Here is a 14,032-nt window from a genome sequence, read left to right on the forward strand (position 1 = left end):
GGTGAGAGCCGGCTATTTGAAGGAGGCGCGCGGACTAGATACGCACTTCAGATCGCGGTCAGAGGAGGCGGGAGCGGATTTGGGCAGAGCTTCTCCGCTGACCCGACAGGACCCAGCCGCGGGCTCGGCCCCAGCTCTGGCCTCAGCCGCGACCCGACGAGGCGATGGCTAAAGTGTCAGTATTGAACGTGGCGGTGCTGGAGAATCCGAGCCCTTTCCACAGCCCTTTCCGGTTCGAGATCAGCTTTGAGTGCAATGAGGCCCTTGCAGACGGTGAGATTGGGCCCTTGTGGAGACCCCACTCCCCTGAGCTAACCTCGACCTCCCTTTGCAGACAACCCCGAGGCCAACCCTGCCAAAAACACTCCCTCTCCCCCTCCCCCAACCTCGATCTCCCTTGAACCAAAGCCCGCCCGCCAGCCCCAACCCCGCCCCTTGGAGACTACCCCCATCCCACCCCACCCCCATGGTTATTCCTCTTTTTCCCTAAATGGAGACCACTTCATCCCCATCTTTCTCCTGGGCCGTTCCTCCTGAGCACCTGTTTTCTGTGTAGAGACCTCAGCCTCAGTTCTTTAACTTGCAGAGACCCTCAGCCTCCCCATCTTCCTTAAGAAACCCCCCATCTTCTATTTCTGTATGGGCAGACTACCATTCCAGCCACCCAGCCTCCCCCACCAATCCCCTCTCCGCTACCAATCCCCTCTCCCCTGTGGTGAGACACTTCTACCTCACTCTTTTCCTGTGAGAGCTTAAGACATCTAAGATCTCTTAGAGCTAGAGATCTAAGCTCTAGCCCCCTCCCATGTCCCATATAAAAACCGCAGCCTCCTCCCCCATTGTCCCTGTGAAGATCTTCCCCCTCTGGCAAGACCTCACACATCTTTATCTCCCCATTTGTCTCCCCATAATATCCCCTACCTGCTGATACTTAACCCCACCCCACCCCCCTTCTGCTTGTTTTCTATCTCAAAGCACATACCCTAGAACCTGGCTTCCCTCCTTAGTCTGGCCCCAACCCTCTACTTCCTCAAGAGAGGCATGACCTGGCTTCCTGCTCCAGTGTTTGAGGATGATCTGGTCTCCCCAGCTCCTCTTCCTTCCTCCTCCCTGACTGTGGGCTTCAATGAACACACTCAGATCTGAGGAGTGGCATGGCCAGGCACACGTTAGTTGGTTCCTACCGTTGGCCTGCTGGATTCCTGCTGACCCACTGCAGCAAAGCTCGCAACACTTTTGATGGCCTGACCTTGACTTGTGCGGTGTGGGTTGGGTGTGCCAGGACGAGCCATGGTTATGTTTGGCTTCAGTCTGGGAGGTCACAGCCTTTTGTGCATCTTTTCCAATGTGTTTTCACAGATGTGCTTATTCATCCCTGTGACAAAAGGCGGACATGGCTCTCATCTCACAGATGAGAAGGCAGGAGACAGAGAGTAAAAGACCTTTCAAGTTAAAGGTCTATAAAAACCAGAAAAGCTAAGGTCGTTCAGCGAGTCTTAGCACCACTTTCAGGAGCAAGTACTTCCATTAGACCTCTTCTCCACTTGGTGGTTAAAAGAGAAGAGGCAGCCTCTAAGGAGGTAGAGATCTGGAAGGCCAGGGTGTGCTAAACTAGCACTTTTCAGTGGTCGGTGGGTCGTTTGCCTGCAAATGGGCTTCTCCAGCTAGCATGGGGTTGAAGAGTTTTGATGTCTGTGTGCTTGGGTGGGGCCATTGGATCACTCCCTGCTTTCTCTCCTTTTTAAATCAAGGAGTCATTCTACTTATGACTAACTATAGAATATGCCCAGTTAAATCCTTTCTGGAACAAGGCAGGGTGTAAATAAATAAATAAAGTGTAGAATGACCTTGTGGAATAAGACTTAATTTTAAAGCCAGGAGATGTAAGGAGCTAATAGTTCAAGGGATTCATAGTTCCCAGATGGCAGGAGATCGGGTTTCAATCAGCCTGTTTGAGCTCCTGGCATTTAAAAATGGTTGCATGGTCATTATCTAGTACTTTCATTCCTGCAAAGCTACTGCCCTGTTACTTCACTAATCTGTTCATAGAATCAGGAGAACCTAAAGTCAACCTGCTGGTCATTGTTTTTTATTTGTGTTCTATTTTATTTAAGATTTATTTATTTTTGGCTGAGCTGGATCTTCGGTGCTTTGCTCAGGCTTTCTCTAGTTGGGGTGAGCAGTGACTACTCTTCGTTGTGGTGCATTGGACTTCTTGCTGCGGTGGCTTCTCTGGTTGAGGGGCACAGGCGCTAGGTGAGCAGGCTTCAGTAGTTGTAGCACTCGGGAGTAGTTGCTCCACAGCATGTAAGATCTTCCCGGACCTGGGATCAAACCCATGTCCCCTGCTTTGGCAGGTGGATTCTTAACCACTGGACCACCAGGGAAATCCCTAAAGACAGTTCTTTCTTTCCCCAAGGTCATTATTTTTTTAATGGAAACAAAATGATTTTTCCAAGGTCACACAGCTGGTGTGTAGAATTATTAACACTAGGTCTTGTCTCTGAGTTCTGAGTCAGGGTTCTTTATCTTTGCTATAAACTGGAAAAGAGTGCACCCACTATTTTAGAAGTGGGACATAAACAGGACAGAAGAGGGCAACAGGGTCCTATTATTAATTATACCTGGACAATAAAGCTTTTGCTCAGAAGAATTCTAGTTGGAAAGCCAACTCTGGACTGGAAGTCTAGACTCTCTGGTTGTACCTCTAGGGCTGTGCTTCACTCTGACCTGTCAACTTGCTTTCTGCCTCTTCCCACAGAGCAGAGAGGATTTGTCTCCTGCCTCCCAAACAAACGGACTAGGCCTGGCTTTAGAAGTCTCTTAGATTCTGGAGAAAGTCTCAGTCAGCCTTATTACCTGGCAACTGAAGATCTGAACACCCAGCCCCCAGTCTAAGCCATTTCTCAAGGGCTCTGAACCTCTTTTACTCTCTCTCTCTTCTCCTCAGCAGCATGTGGAAATAGATGCATCCAAGGCCTGGGTCTATATTCAATACATTGGGTGTGTTTTCCCCCAGTTTAGTGGAGAGATTCATGAGATACTGCCTGAACAAGCCTTAGAGCCAGATTTTCTGACCCACACCTAACACGCTGTGGTCAGGCCAAGGTTCAGCTGTATTATGAACAAAGGGAAAGTGATAAACAGAAAAAGGCCTACTAGATAAGTTGTTGGGGTTGGGGTTGTTTTGGGTTTTTTTGATTGGGGGTTTGTGTGTGTGTGTGTGTTTGTGTTTGGCTACAATGGGTCTTCATTGCTGTACTTGGGCTTTCTCAGGAGCTGCTCTTCATCGTGGTGCTTGGGTGTCTCATTGCAGGAGGCTTCTCTTGTTGTGGAGCCTGGGCCCTGGGATGAGCAGACTTCAGTAGCTGTGGCACATGGGCTCGGTAGTTGCGACGCATGGAGTTAGTTACTCTGAGACCTGTTGGGATCATCCTGGACCGGGGATGGAACCTGTGTCTCCTGCATTGCAGGTGGATTCTTATCTACTGTGCCACCAGGGTAGTCCTGTTGTGATTTTTGGGGGGCAGGAAACAGATTCTCCAGCAAGTTCAACTACCGTAATTTTTTATGTTTTTCATCATATCGTTGGTCTGGATTTTGATTTCATACATAGTGGAGGAGCATTTTGTGCAGTGGTTAGATGATGAAGTCACGGCATAAAGACAAAACAATGGAATCCATTTACCCTTGGAATTACTTAGGCTAGGCATACGTTACACGTGTGCGACCTTAGCTCATATTCAGTAGGAATGAATTTGTGCTGTTTGTGACTGATGTCCCCACATCTCATTCAAAAAAGTGAAGTCACTTCAGGATGCCTCTGCTTAAGAGTCAATTCCAATTTGTAGGTCCTTGTTTCAATCATCTTCTGTCTTCCATAGATGATTTTATAAACTCTTTAACTCTTATTATTTTTTAATATTTATTTATTTATTTGACTGCCCTGGGTCTTAGTCACAGCATGCGGAATCTCTTCAGTTGTGACATGCAAACTCTTATTAGCAGCATGTGGGATCTAGTTCCCCAAGCAGGGATTGAACCTGGGCCTAGCTGCATTGGGAGCTCGGAGTCTTAGCCACTGGACCACCAGGGAAGTCCCTCAGCTCCTTAATTCCTGAGTGAGTATTGTCGTCCTTGGTTAATTCTCTGGTTTCTTTCTGACCTGACTACTGGGAACCACTTCAACCCATTCACCTGACCACCTGCGTTTCTCTCTTCCAGTCTGCACCCACACAGGCTTGTTTAGGTTTTGCCGACAGGTGTTTTTGGGTTTTGGCCATTCCATGCCAAATTTGGGATCTCAGTTCCCTGACAAACAGGCCACAGCAGTGGAAGACGGGAATCCTAACCACCAGGCAACCAGGGAACTCCATTGCCAACAACGTTGAAAGCTGAGTGGTGTGGTATACATCAGGTCCTATTCTATTAAAATCTCCCTTTTGTATCCACCTTCAGCACATTAGTTAGGTTTCCCAGGTGGCTCAGTGGTAAAGAATCTGCCTGCCAATGCAGGAGACTCGGGTTTGATCCTTGGTTGGGAAGATCTCCCGGAAGAGGAAATGACAACCCACTCCAGTATTCTTGCCTGGAGAATTCCATGGACAGAGGAGCCTGGAGGGCTACAGTCCATGGGGTCACAAGAGTCGGACACAGCTTAGCCACTGAGCACATATGCAACACGTATGTGACTCCACTGATGATGGGGAAGGCAGCCAGAAGGAAAGATACCAAATGATAGAACTGTGTCAGAAAGGTGAGAACAAGGCTAGCTTGTTTTCTGTTCATCCAAAAACATGTTATTTCCGGTTGTGTCACTACTTGTAGCAAAAATAAATCCGTAAGCTTAACTCCTTCCTGCAAATAAGAGAATGGGGTTTGACTGAAGCCCAGTTCAGTCCAATGGCCACCCACGTCCTGTAGGCCTGCTAGGGTCCCTGAGTAGAAGGCCGGGTGTCAGCTGTGAAGGGACAGGAAACCAGTGTATCAAGGAAGGGCGTGGAGCTCAGGTTTCAGACCTCCATAGTCATGGCCCAGCATTGCCGTGCTTCCGAAGTTGGGTGCTCTGGGACTTCCCTGGTGGTCCAGTGGCTAAGATGCCAAGCTTCCAGTGCGGGGGGCTCAGGGTTCAATCCTTGGTTGGGGAACTAAGATCCCATGTGCTGTGTGGCAAAGCCAAAAATAAAGTAAAAGTTAAAAAAAGAAACTGCCACAGGTTTTAATTAGATTTAGGACATGCTAAGATTAATAAGGAAGAGGGGTCTAAGGATTATGAGAGGCCATTCCCCCCGGTCCTCACAAACACTTCAGGGAATATTGAAATAACAGTCAGGAGGACACTTCTCAGGCCCTTCTAGACATGTGCTCAATCGCTCAGTCATGTCCGACTCTTTGCAGCCCCACAGACTGTAGCCCTCCAGGCTTCTCTGCCCATGGAATTTTCAGGCAAGAATCCTGTAGTGGGGTGTCATTTCCTTCTCCAGGGGATATTCCTGACCCAGGTCTCTTGGGTCTCCTGCACTGGCAGACAGATTCTTTACCAGTAGCACCACTTATAGACGTGGGGGTGACCTTATCCATTCTCAGCCCTACCCTCATTCACTGCCCTCTGCCTCAGAGTAAATGGTCAATTCAAATGACAGGTGTTTCTAATTCACCTCTGTGCATTTTAAAAGCAGAAACAGTATTGTTTCAGTCAGGAACTGTCTCAGGAAGACATATGTTCCTTTGGCAACATATACTCCAATTCATTTCCTAGGATGAGCCCTCTTAGAGGCATGTGATGTCCATACTGCCTGAAGGGCCAGGTGATTTTAGAAGGACTTCCCTGGTGGTCCAGTGGCTAAGACTCCGAGCTCCCAATGCAGGGGGCCCAGGTTCGATCCCTGGTCAGGGAACTAGATCCCACATGCCACAACAAAGAGTTCACAGGCCACAACTAAGACCCGGTACAGCCAAATAATATTTTCTTAAAAAGGCACCAAAGTTGGGTGCTCTTGTGGGACACTAGACCAAGGAGCAGGGCAATGTATAAGACAGTGTGCTTCCTGTGAAAATCACAGCTTGGGAAACTTCTCCCCCGGCTGCTGCAGCCCGTAGGTTGTGTAATTTCAAAGAACCTAAAATAAGTTTCAGGTCTCTGGCCAGATTTCCCTGTACTAGCGTGACCTTGCCCCTGATATACTTGGCCCTCCTGCCAGAGCCCTCAGTCACTGGGAATTTCCTGTGTTTGATAGGCGGGGTCTCACGGAGCACTTTTCCTTTTATCTGGCCAGAAGAGAGCCAGGAATGGGGGTCTCCCAACTGGAGGGGATGCCAGAGAGTTGGGGTTCAGGATGGCCTTAGGGTGCCACGTTTGTGGACTGAGTCGCTGTCACCCGAAGGTCCGAGAGCAGGTGTGACTTGGTGTTGGATCTGGAGGACCCGGGGACTGGCCAGCTCCCCCAGCGACCTCATCTCCCCCTCCTGCCGGCTGGCTCTCCGACCAGATTGCAACCCGCCGCCCTGCCCCAGTTGTCGAGGGATCTACTCAGTTCAGTGGCACCAGTCCCTGTGTGTGAAAGAGGATGCTGCCTCCTGTCCCAGCTCCCTGCTCTTCCCTCCTCAGCATGTCTCTGAGCCTCCGTCACGTGGCCATTAATTCAGCCTCTGCCATACGGTTCACCCTCAGGCTCTGAGGGGCCTGAGTTGCCCTGGAGGTGCATAGTCAAGGTCACCTGGCCAAGTTAGGCCCACAGGAGAACTTTCCCCACTGGAAATAGAGCTTCGTGCCTGCCCTGGTGACCAGCAACACAGTGCCTGGCCCTGGGTGCCCAGTGGATGTCGGGTGTTCTTTATTAAAATTAAAAAAAAATTTTTAATAGATTTTATTATTCACAGCAACCCTCCCAGGTTTTCCCCATTTTACAGATGCAGAAATTGAGGCATGGCGAGGTTAAAGAATTTCTCAAGGTCACAGGACAGAAGCGGGGATTCAGACCTTGGCAGGTTACCTGCAGTAGATGTCAGATGTCCTTGAGAATTAAAATCTACCAATGTATTAAGGACCGATGCAAAACTACCACGAGAAGGCCCTTTCCCAGCTTTCTTGCTGTTAAATTATTTCTGTTCCTAACACCCGTATCCTTGCAGACCTGGAGTGGAAGATCATTTACGTTGGCTCAGCTGAGAGCGAGGAGTTTGATCAAATCCTAGACTCAGTACTGGTTGGCCCTGTCCCAGCAGGAAGACACATGTTCGTCTTCCAGGTAAGAAAGACTCGGCCTTGGTCCTTGACACCTAGAAACATCCTCTCTGACCCAAAAGCACACAGATGGTTCATTGGTCCGAGTTCAGGTTCAGGTCCTGGCTCCACTCTCAAGCACTGTCTGACCTCTCAAAGGTAGTTCAGACATCTCCCATCTCTATTACATCATAGCTGTTACCATGAGCCACCAATTTACAGCTGATTCTTGTTATGGGAGTTCTGTAAAGTTGCTGTGGACACTGAATTAATGAATCCCAAACCATTGCCCCTAGAGCAGCTGTCGCCAACCTTTTTGGCACCAGGCACTGATTTCCGGGAAGACGATTTTTCCACGGACCCAGAGGGCTGGGAGGATGGTTTCAGGATGATTCAAGCACGTTACATTTATTGCGCCCTTTATTTCTATTATCAGCTCCACCTCAGATACCATCAGGCATCAGATCCGGGAGGGTGGGAATCCCTGCCCTAGAGGAAATACAGTGTTAAGTTTCTGCAAGTCAACATTTTTGTCAACCGGTCAATGCATAATCTTGTTTTATGTGTTTTTCTGTTTGAAGACACCTTATTTTCGATTTATTCACAGTGCCCACAGGACTATAACTCATGCCTGAGCAGAGCTTACCTAACATATGTGTTTTCTCTACAAGGTACATCCCTTCTTGCTTTTAGGAACACGGCAGCCCTCACTCAGCACCACGTTTAGGGCTCTTTTAAACAGCAAAATTACCAACAAAAACGCAGAAACTGTGGTCTAGAGATGGCAAAAAAAAGACACGTTTAGTCTGAGATTGCCTCGTTCTGCCTCAAGTAGGAACATGCACACTGAGCTACTCAGATCCCACCTGTGCTCTGTCTGTCTATGTCCTTCAATGACTGTGAAAGCCCCCAGATGTTGATTTGGGGGTTGCAAATAAATTTGAGCAAATAGTCGAATTTTCAAATATATGCAGTGTGTGAATAATGAGGATCCAGTGTAGCTTGTAAGTGGCTCCACTCCAGCATCACGGGCTTCCCTGGTGGCTCAGGGGTAAAGAACCCACCTGCAGTGCAGGAGACGCAGGTTTGATCCCTGGGAAAGATCTCTGGTGGGAAAGATCCCCTGGAGCAGGAAACAGCAGCCCACTCAGTAATCCTGCCTGGGAAATCCCATGGACAGAGCAGCCTGGCAGGCTACAGTCCGTGGGGTCACAAAAGAGTCAGATACAACTTAGAAACTAAACAACAATCCAGCATCACAGGGGTTGTCAGAAATGGAGATTTCCTGTGATTCTTAGACAATGCTGCTGCTAAGTCACTTCAGTCGTGTCCAACTCTGTGCGACCCCATAGACGGCAGCCCAACAGGCTCCCCTGTCCCTGGGATTCTCCAGGCAAGAACACTGGAGTGGGTTGCCATTTCCTTCTCCAATGCATGAAAGTGAAAAGTGAAAGTGAAGTCGCTCAGTCGTGTCCGACTCTTCGAGACCCCATGGACGGCAGCCTACCAGGCTCCTCCGCCCATGGGATTTTCCAGGCAAGAGTACTGGAGTGGGGTGCCATTGCTTTCTCCATTCTTAGACACAGTAAAGTTTAAAAGCCAGGGCTCAAATCCATTCATTTACCTAATCCTGGCCATTCCTGCCCCAATCTCAGCAACTTCATCCCATCACCAAACTCCTTGCCTACCTCTACCCCATCCACTGGCCAGTTCCATCTACTCTACCCCACAATAGGGGCATGCAACCCATACAGTCACACAGGGCCCCACACTTGCTATAATGTTCTGCCATCACTGGCTGAAACGTAACTAATTTTTGAACCCGAGGCCCCACGGTTTGATGTTGTGTTAGTCTCCTTTTGCACCAGTTGTATAGCGGTCCTGTCCTTAGCAACACCCCCCGAAATCTGTCCACTTCTGTCCTTCTCTAAGGCCTGTTCTAAGCCACTGCCCTCTCTCCAGGATGACTTCTGTAGCCCCCTGCCTGGTCTCCCGACTCCCACTTAGCTCTTTTCCTATTGCAGCTGCACTGACCTCCGGAGTTGAATTTTCAGATGGAATGAGCAATGCCACACCTATCTCCTGCTAAACATCCTCAACCTTTCCCAAGCCTTTAACTCACTGATACCTCCTTGCTCACCTCTTCAGCCTCATTTGATCCCGCTCTCCACCTTGCTTCTCAGGTGGCTCAGTGGTAAAGAATCCCTCTACCAATGCAGGAGACTCGAGTTTGATCCTTGGGTTGGGAAGATCCCCTGGAGAAGGAAACAGCATTCCACTCCAGCATTCTTGCCTGGGAAATCCCATGGACAGAGGAGCCAGAGGGGCGCAGAAGAGTCCGACACAACTAAGTACCTAAACAACAACCACCCTCTTGCTTATTACGTTCCTCCTCGGTGCCATGTACGTCTCCTTGGTGGCATCTGCCCCATTCGGCACTTTGCGGGCATGGGTATGATGGATTCTGTCTTCCTCCCTCAACTGAAAACTCCTCAGAGCAGGGACCACCCTTTTGAATCTGTAAATATACATTGCTTGAGAATCATATTACTGGGTAAGATGAGACTGTCAGTATTCAAGCCCAGCATGTGTTTCCCCAGGCGGATGCCCCCAACCCATCCCTCATCCCGGAGACCGATGCCGTGGGAGTGACCGTGGTCCTCATCACCTGCACCTACCATGGACAGGAGTTCATCCGAGTCGGCTACTATGTCAACAATGAGTACCTCAGCCCCGAGCTGCGCGAGAACCCGCCCCTGAAACCAGACTTCTCTCAGGTGGGGCTCTTCTCCACACTTCTGCTTCAGACAGGCTGGCTCCTTTGCCCCTGGGGGTAGCTGAGTCCCCGGAATTAGGAGCCAAAGTCATTTATTAAGGTTTTCAAGTGGTGCTCAGCTCTCACAGCACCGGGCTGGAACAAGAGAGAGAAAGGTCTTTGTTTCTCAGAACTTTGCCTCACAGAATCAAGATTAGATAGGCCCCAGGACTTCCCTGATGGTCCAACCAGTGGTTAAGACTCTGTACTTCCAATGCAGGGGCCATGGGTTTGATCCCTAGTTCGGGAGCTAAGATCCTGCAAGCCACGCAGTATGGCCAAAATAAAAACAATAATATATTCTTTCTCAAGCCATTATCAAATGTAGTAGAAAAGCTTTTGTGTGTATATACACACACAAAAGCTTTTTTTGTATATAATATATGCTGCTACTGCTGCTAAGTCACTTCAGTCGTGTCCAACTCTGTTCGACCCCATAGACGGCAGCCCAACAGGCTCCCCTGTCCCTGGGATTCTCCAGGCAAGAACACTGGAGTGGGTTGCCATTTCCTTCCCCAATGCGTGAAAGTCAGGTCACTCGGTCGTGTCTGACTCTTCGCGATCCTACAGACTGCAGCCTACCAGCTCCTCCGCCCATGGGATTTTCCAGGCAAGAGTACTGGAGTGGGGTGCCATTGCCTTCTCTGTATAATATATGTAATGTGTATATTTTAGAAAACTTATGAATTTTTGCCTAACTAAAAAATTTATGACATTTTGATTCCACTTGTTTGACTTAGTATGAATAGGATACTAGATTTCCAATTTAGTGGAAAAATAGATATGCTACAAACAACAAAGGTTTACTGAATATATAGCACAGGGAACTATAATCAATATCTTACAATAACCTATAATGGAAAATAATCTGAAAACTAATATGTGTGTAACAATCACCTTGCTGTGCACCTGAAACATTGTAAGTCAACTATACTTCAATAAAATATATATATTAATAAAAAAATAATAATGATAAAATTAGGCCCCAGCCCTAAGTCATGGCACACAGGCCTTCCCTGGAATTGCACACATGTTGATGGTAATGGAATAAGCAAAGTTGGCTCTTCCTGGGCTTCGGGAGGGGGTTTGAGAGTGCACTGTTCTGTGGGAGGAACACGAGGGCATGCTAACGAGGGTTGGTGTTGCTTTTTCTGCCCCAGCTCCAGCGGAACATCTTGGCCTCAAACCCCCGGGTGACCCGCTTCCACATCAACTGGGACAACAACATGGACAGGCTGGAGGCCATAGAGAACCAGGACTCCTCCCTGGGCTGCGGTCTCCCCCTCAGCTGCACCCCCATCAAGGGCTTGGGTCTCCCCAGCTGCATCCCGGGCCTCCTCCCTGAGAACTCCATGGACTGCATTTAACTGTGGGACTCCAGGCCCTACTTGGGCCCAGCTGGGACCACGGCCAGTCTCTCCTGACACATCTGGAAGGGGCGGCCAGGTCTCCCGGAGAATGTCGGGAAGGCCACGTGGAGGACTTTGGGGCCATCAGCTATATCCAGGCCAGTCAAACTCAGCCCCCAGGAAGGAAGGGGCTTCTGGTCTTTCCTAGCCCTGGCCCAGAGGGTCATCTCCCCTCTACTGCCCAGGCCTGAAAGAACCTGGTACTTCAGTTCTTAATTCTTTCTGTCTTGTGTCCTTTCTCTCTTCTACATATACTATATACTCCACCTGCGGGCCATTGTGCCACTGTCGTCCAAGGAGTGCCACTGACCCACAACTTTTCCCACAGACCTCCCTGGCCTGCCTTGAGGCTTTCTTGGTCAGTGCCTGGCAAGGCTCCAACCCTGTTGGGCCAAAGGTTCTGCCATTCATTTCCCTTCGCAACCATCTGAGCAGAGCCACCCAGCTGCCTGGAGTCCCAGGCCAGGAGTCTTGGTAGAAGATAGACTCGGACACAGTTTCTGTCCTTTTGCAAGGATGATTTTTTTAAGACTTTTCAATTCAACAGCCCTCTGGAAAACTCTGTTCCCAAAAAGGTGACCAGCAGGATGCTGAGGTAAGATGGTTGACTCTCCTTTGGGTCACAGCCACCTTCCTCTTGCCTTCCAACTGAATCTGGCTTTCCCTGGAGGCTGCCCCTTGGAGACAATGGCATGTTGGAGGGGTCTGCTGTTCTCAGTCTGTCTCAATACTGGTGTCAGGACCCCTCTGCTTCTGGCTACCTTGATCTGCACTCTGCCAAGACCTCATGTTCTCAGGCCACAGTCCAGACCAGGGAAGCAGTAGAGACCCTGAAAACCTTCCTTCCCCTGCCATACTCCTCACCTTGACCCCTGTTCCCTTGCTGCTACGTGGATGCTGTTGTGATTGCAGTTTGTGTATTAAAGGGTTTTTATATTAAATATTTGGTTGGTCTGAAAATAAAAAGCACTTCATCTAGACTCTTTCTGCTTTTGTCTCCACTAGGCTGAGGCAGTTTTGTCTCTTTCTTCTCATGATGGGGGCAGTGGGTGGGGGGGGTGCCTCTTGCCTCAACAGTAGGTTGACTGACCCTTTCTCCCTTACTCACTTCTTTTTATTGTCTTGTCATAGTTGTATTCCAGACTGAGGTCCAGGAAGATTCTTTTGTCAAAACTTAAGCAACCCAGCTGTTCTGTAGATAGAGCATACTAAGTTGCTTCAGTCGTGTCTGACTCTGTGCAACCCCATAGACAGCAGCCAACCAGGCTCCCCCATCCCTGGGATTCTCCAGGCAAGAACACTGGAGTGGGTTGCCATTTTCTTCTCCAATGCATGAAAGTGAAAAGTGAAAGTGAAGTTGCTCAGTCGTGTCCGACTCTTCACGACCCCATGGACTGCAGCCTACCAGGCTCCTCTGCCCATGGGATTTTCCAGGCAAGAGTACTGGAGTGGGGTGCCATTGCCTTCTCCGAGATAGAGCATAACCAGTGATTTTTCAGACTTGTCATGACCTTGACCCACCAGAAGAAATTATCGTTGCTCTCTGAGGACCCACATATCAATACTTGTATTAAATTTTACTTAAACTTTGTAACTCCATATCCCCAGGTGAAGTGGTGAGCCATTTCCCCATAATTCACAGGAAAACCCAGACTTCTCTCCCTGAAACTATGGTGAACTTAGGAACATGGGTCTAGATGGCTGCTGGGTGGAGTGTACTGGTCATACCAGTCCAGGCTCAGAGCAGCCAGTTGGCTTGTAGACCTGAGACCAGTCAGCCTCCCCACACTGAGGGGGTGGCTAGCTCATCCAGTCCCCTGCCCCTGGCATCACCTCCTGTTGGGGCTTTCCTCTACCTCAGTGGTTTCAACTGGGCAGCAGTTTTGCCCCCAACCAGGGCAATTTAACAATGTCTAGAGATGGTTTTGGTGGCAGGTGGCACTAGTGGTAAAAGAACCCGCCTGCCGATGCAGGAGACTTAAGAGATGAGGGTTCAATCTCTCCCTTTGGAAGATCCCCTGGAGAAGGAGATGGCAACCCACTCCAATATTCTTGCCTGGAGGATCCCATGGACAGAGGAGCCTGAAAGGCTCCAGTCGATGGGGTTGCACAGAGTTGGACACGACTGAAGCGACTCAGGATGGCAGAGATGGTTTTAGCTTTCACAGGTAGCAGAGGAAAATGAGGCTCTACTGGCATGGGGGGTCGGATACTGCTGAACACTACAATGTACAAGGCAGCGCCCCACCCCCAGCCCAGCATAGACTGAGCCAGACCCGAATGTCACAAACGTGGCGGTGGGAAACTGACCGTCCTCACGCTGTCTGTATTTAAAGGGGACCCTGAAGGAAGAGGGGCTTTCCAGGTGGTAAAGGATCTGCCTACCTCTGGAGGACACACAAAAGACGCAGGTTCAATCCCTGGGTTGGGAAGATTCCCCTGGCAGAGGAAATGGCAACCCACTCCAGTATTCTTACCTGGATAATCCCATGAACAGAGGAGCCTGGTGGGCTACATTCCATGGGGTCACAAAGTTGGACACGACTAATCATGCACACACGCACGCTGAAGGAAGGGGCATCTTGC

The 14,032-nt window shown here is 49.4% G+C and overlaps 1 protein-coding gene across 2 annotated transcripts; it reads left to right on the forward strand.

Moving 5' to 3' along the window:
• Positions 1-42: 42 nt before the first annotated feature.
• On the forward strand, positions 43-12,426 carry ASF1B (anti-silencing function 1B histone chaperone). Of its 2 annotated transcripts, XM_086408846.1 has the most exons (4): positions 43-273; positions 7,132-7,247; positions 9,823-9,999; positions 11,198-12,426. In XM_086408846.1, the coding sequence occupies exons 1-4, from the start codon at positions 165-167 to the stop codon at positions 11,402-11,404; spliced, it is 609 nt and encodes a 202-aa protein (XP_086264972.1). In that variant the 5' UTR covers positions 43-164; the 3' UTR covers positions 11,405-12,426. The 2 variants fall into 2 exon arrangements, with proteins under 2 accessions (XP_086264972.1, XP_086264973.1); XM_086408847.1 differs by lacking the exons at positions 43-273; positions 7,132-7,247 and adding an exon at positions 7,488-7,893.
• Positions 12,427-14,032: the final 1,606 nt, after the last annotated feature.

The sequence above is a fragment of the Bos grunniens genome, chromosome 7, assembly GCF_055505025.1.
Source record: "Bos grunniens cultivar Pamir isolate PY7600 chromosome 7, Bosgru_T2T1.0, whole genome shotgun sequence".
NCBI lineage: Eukaryota > Metazoa > Chordata > Mammalia > Artiodactyla > Bovidae > Bos > Bos grunniens.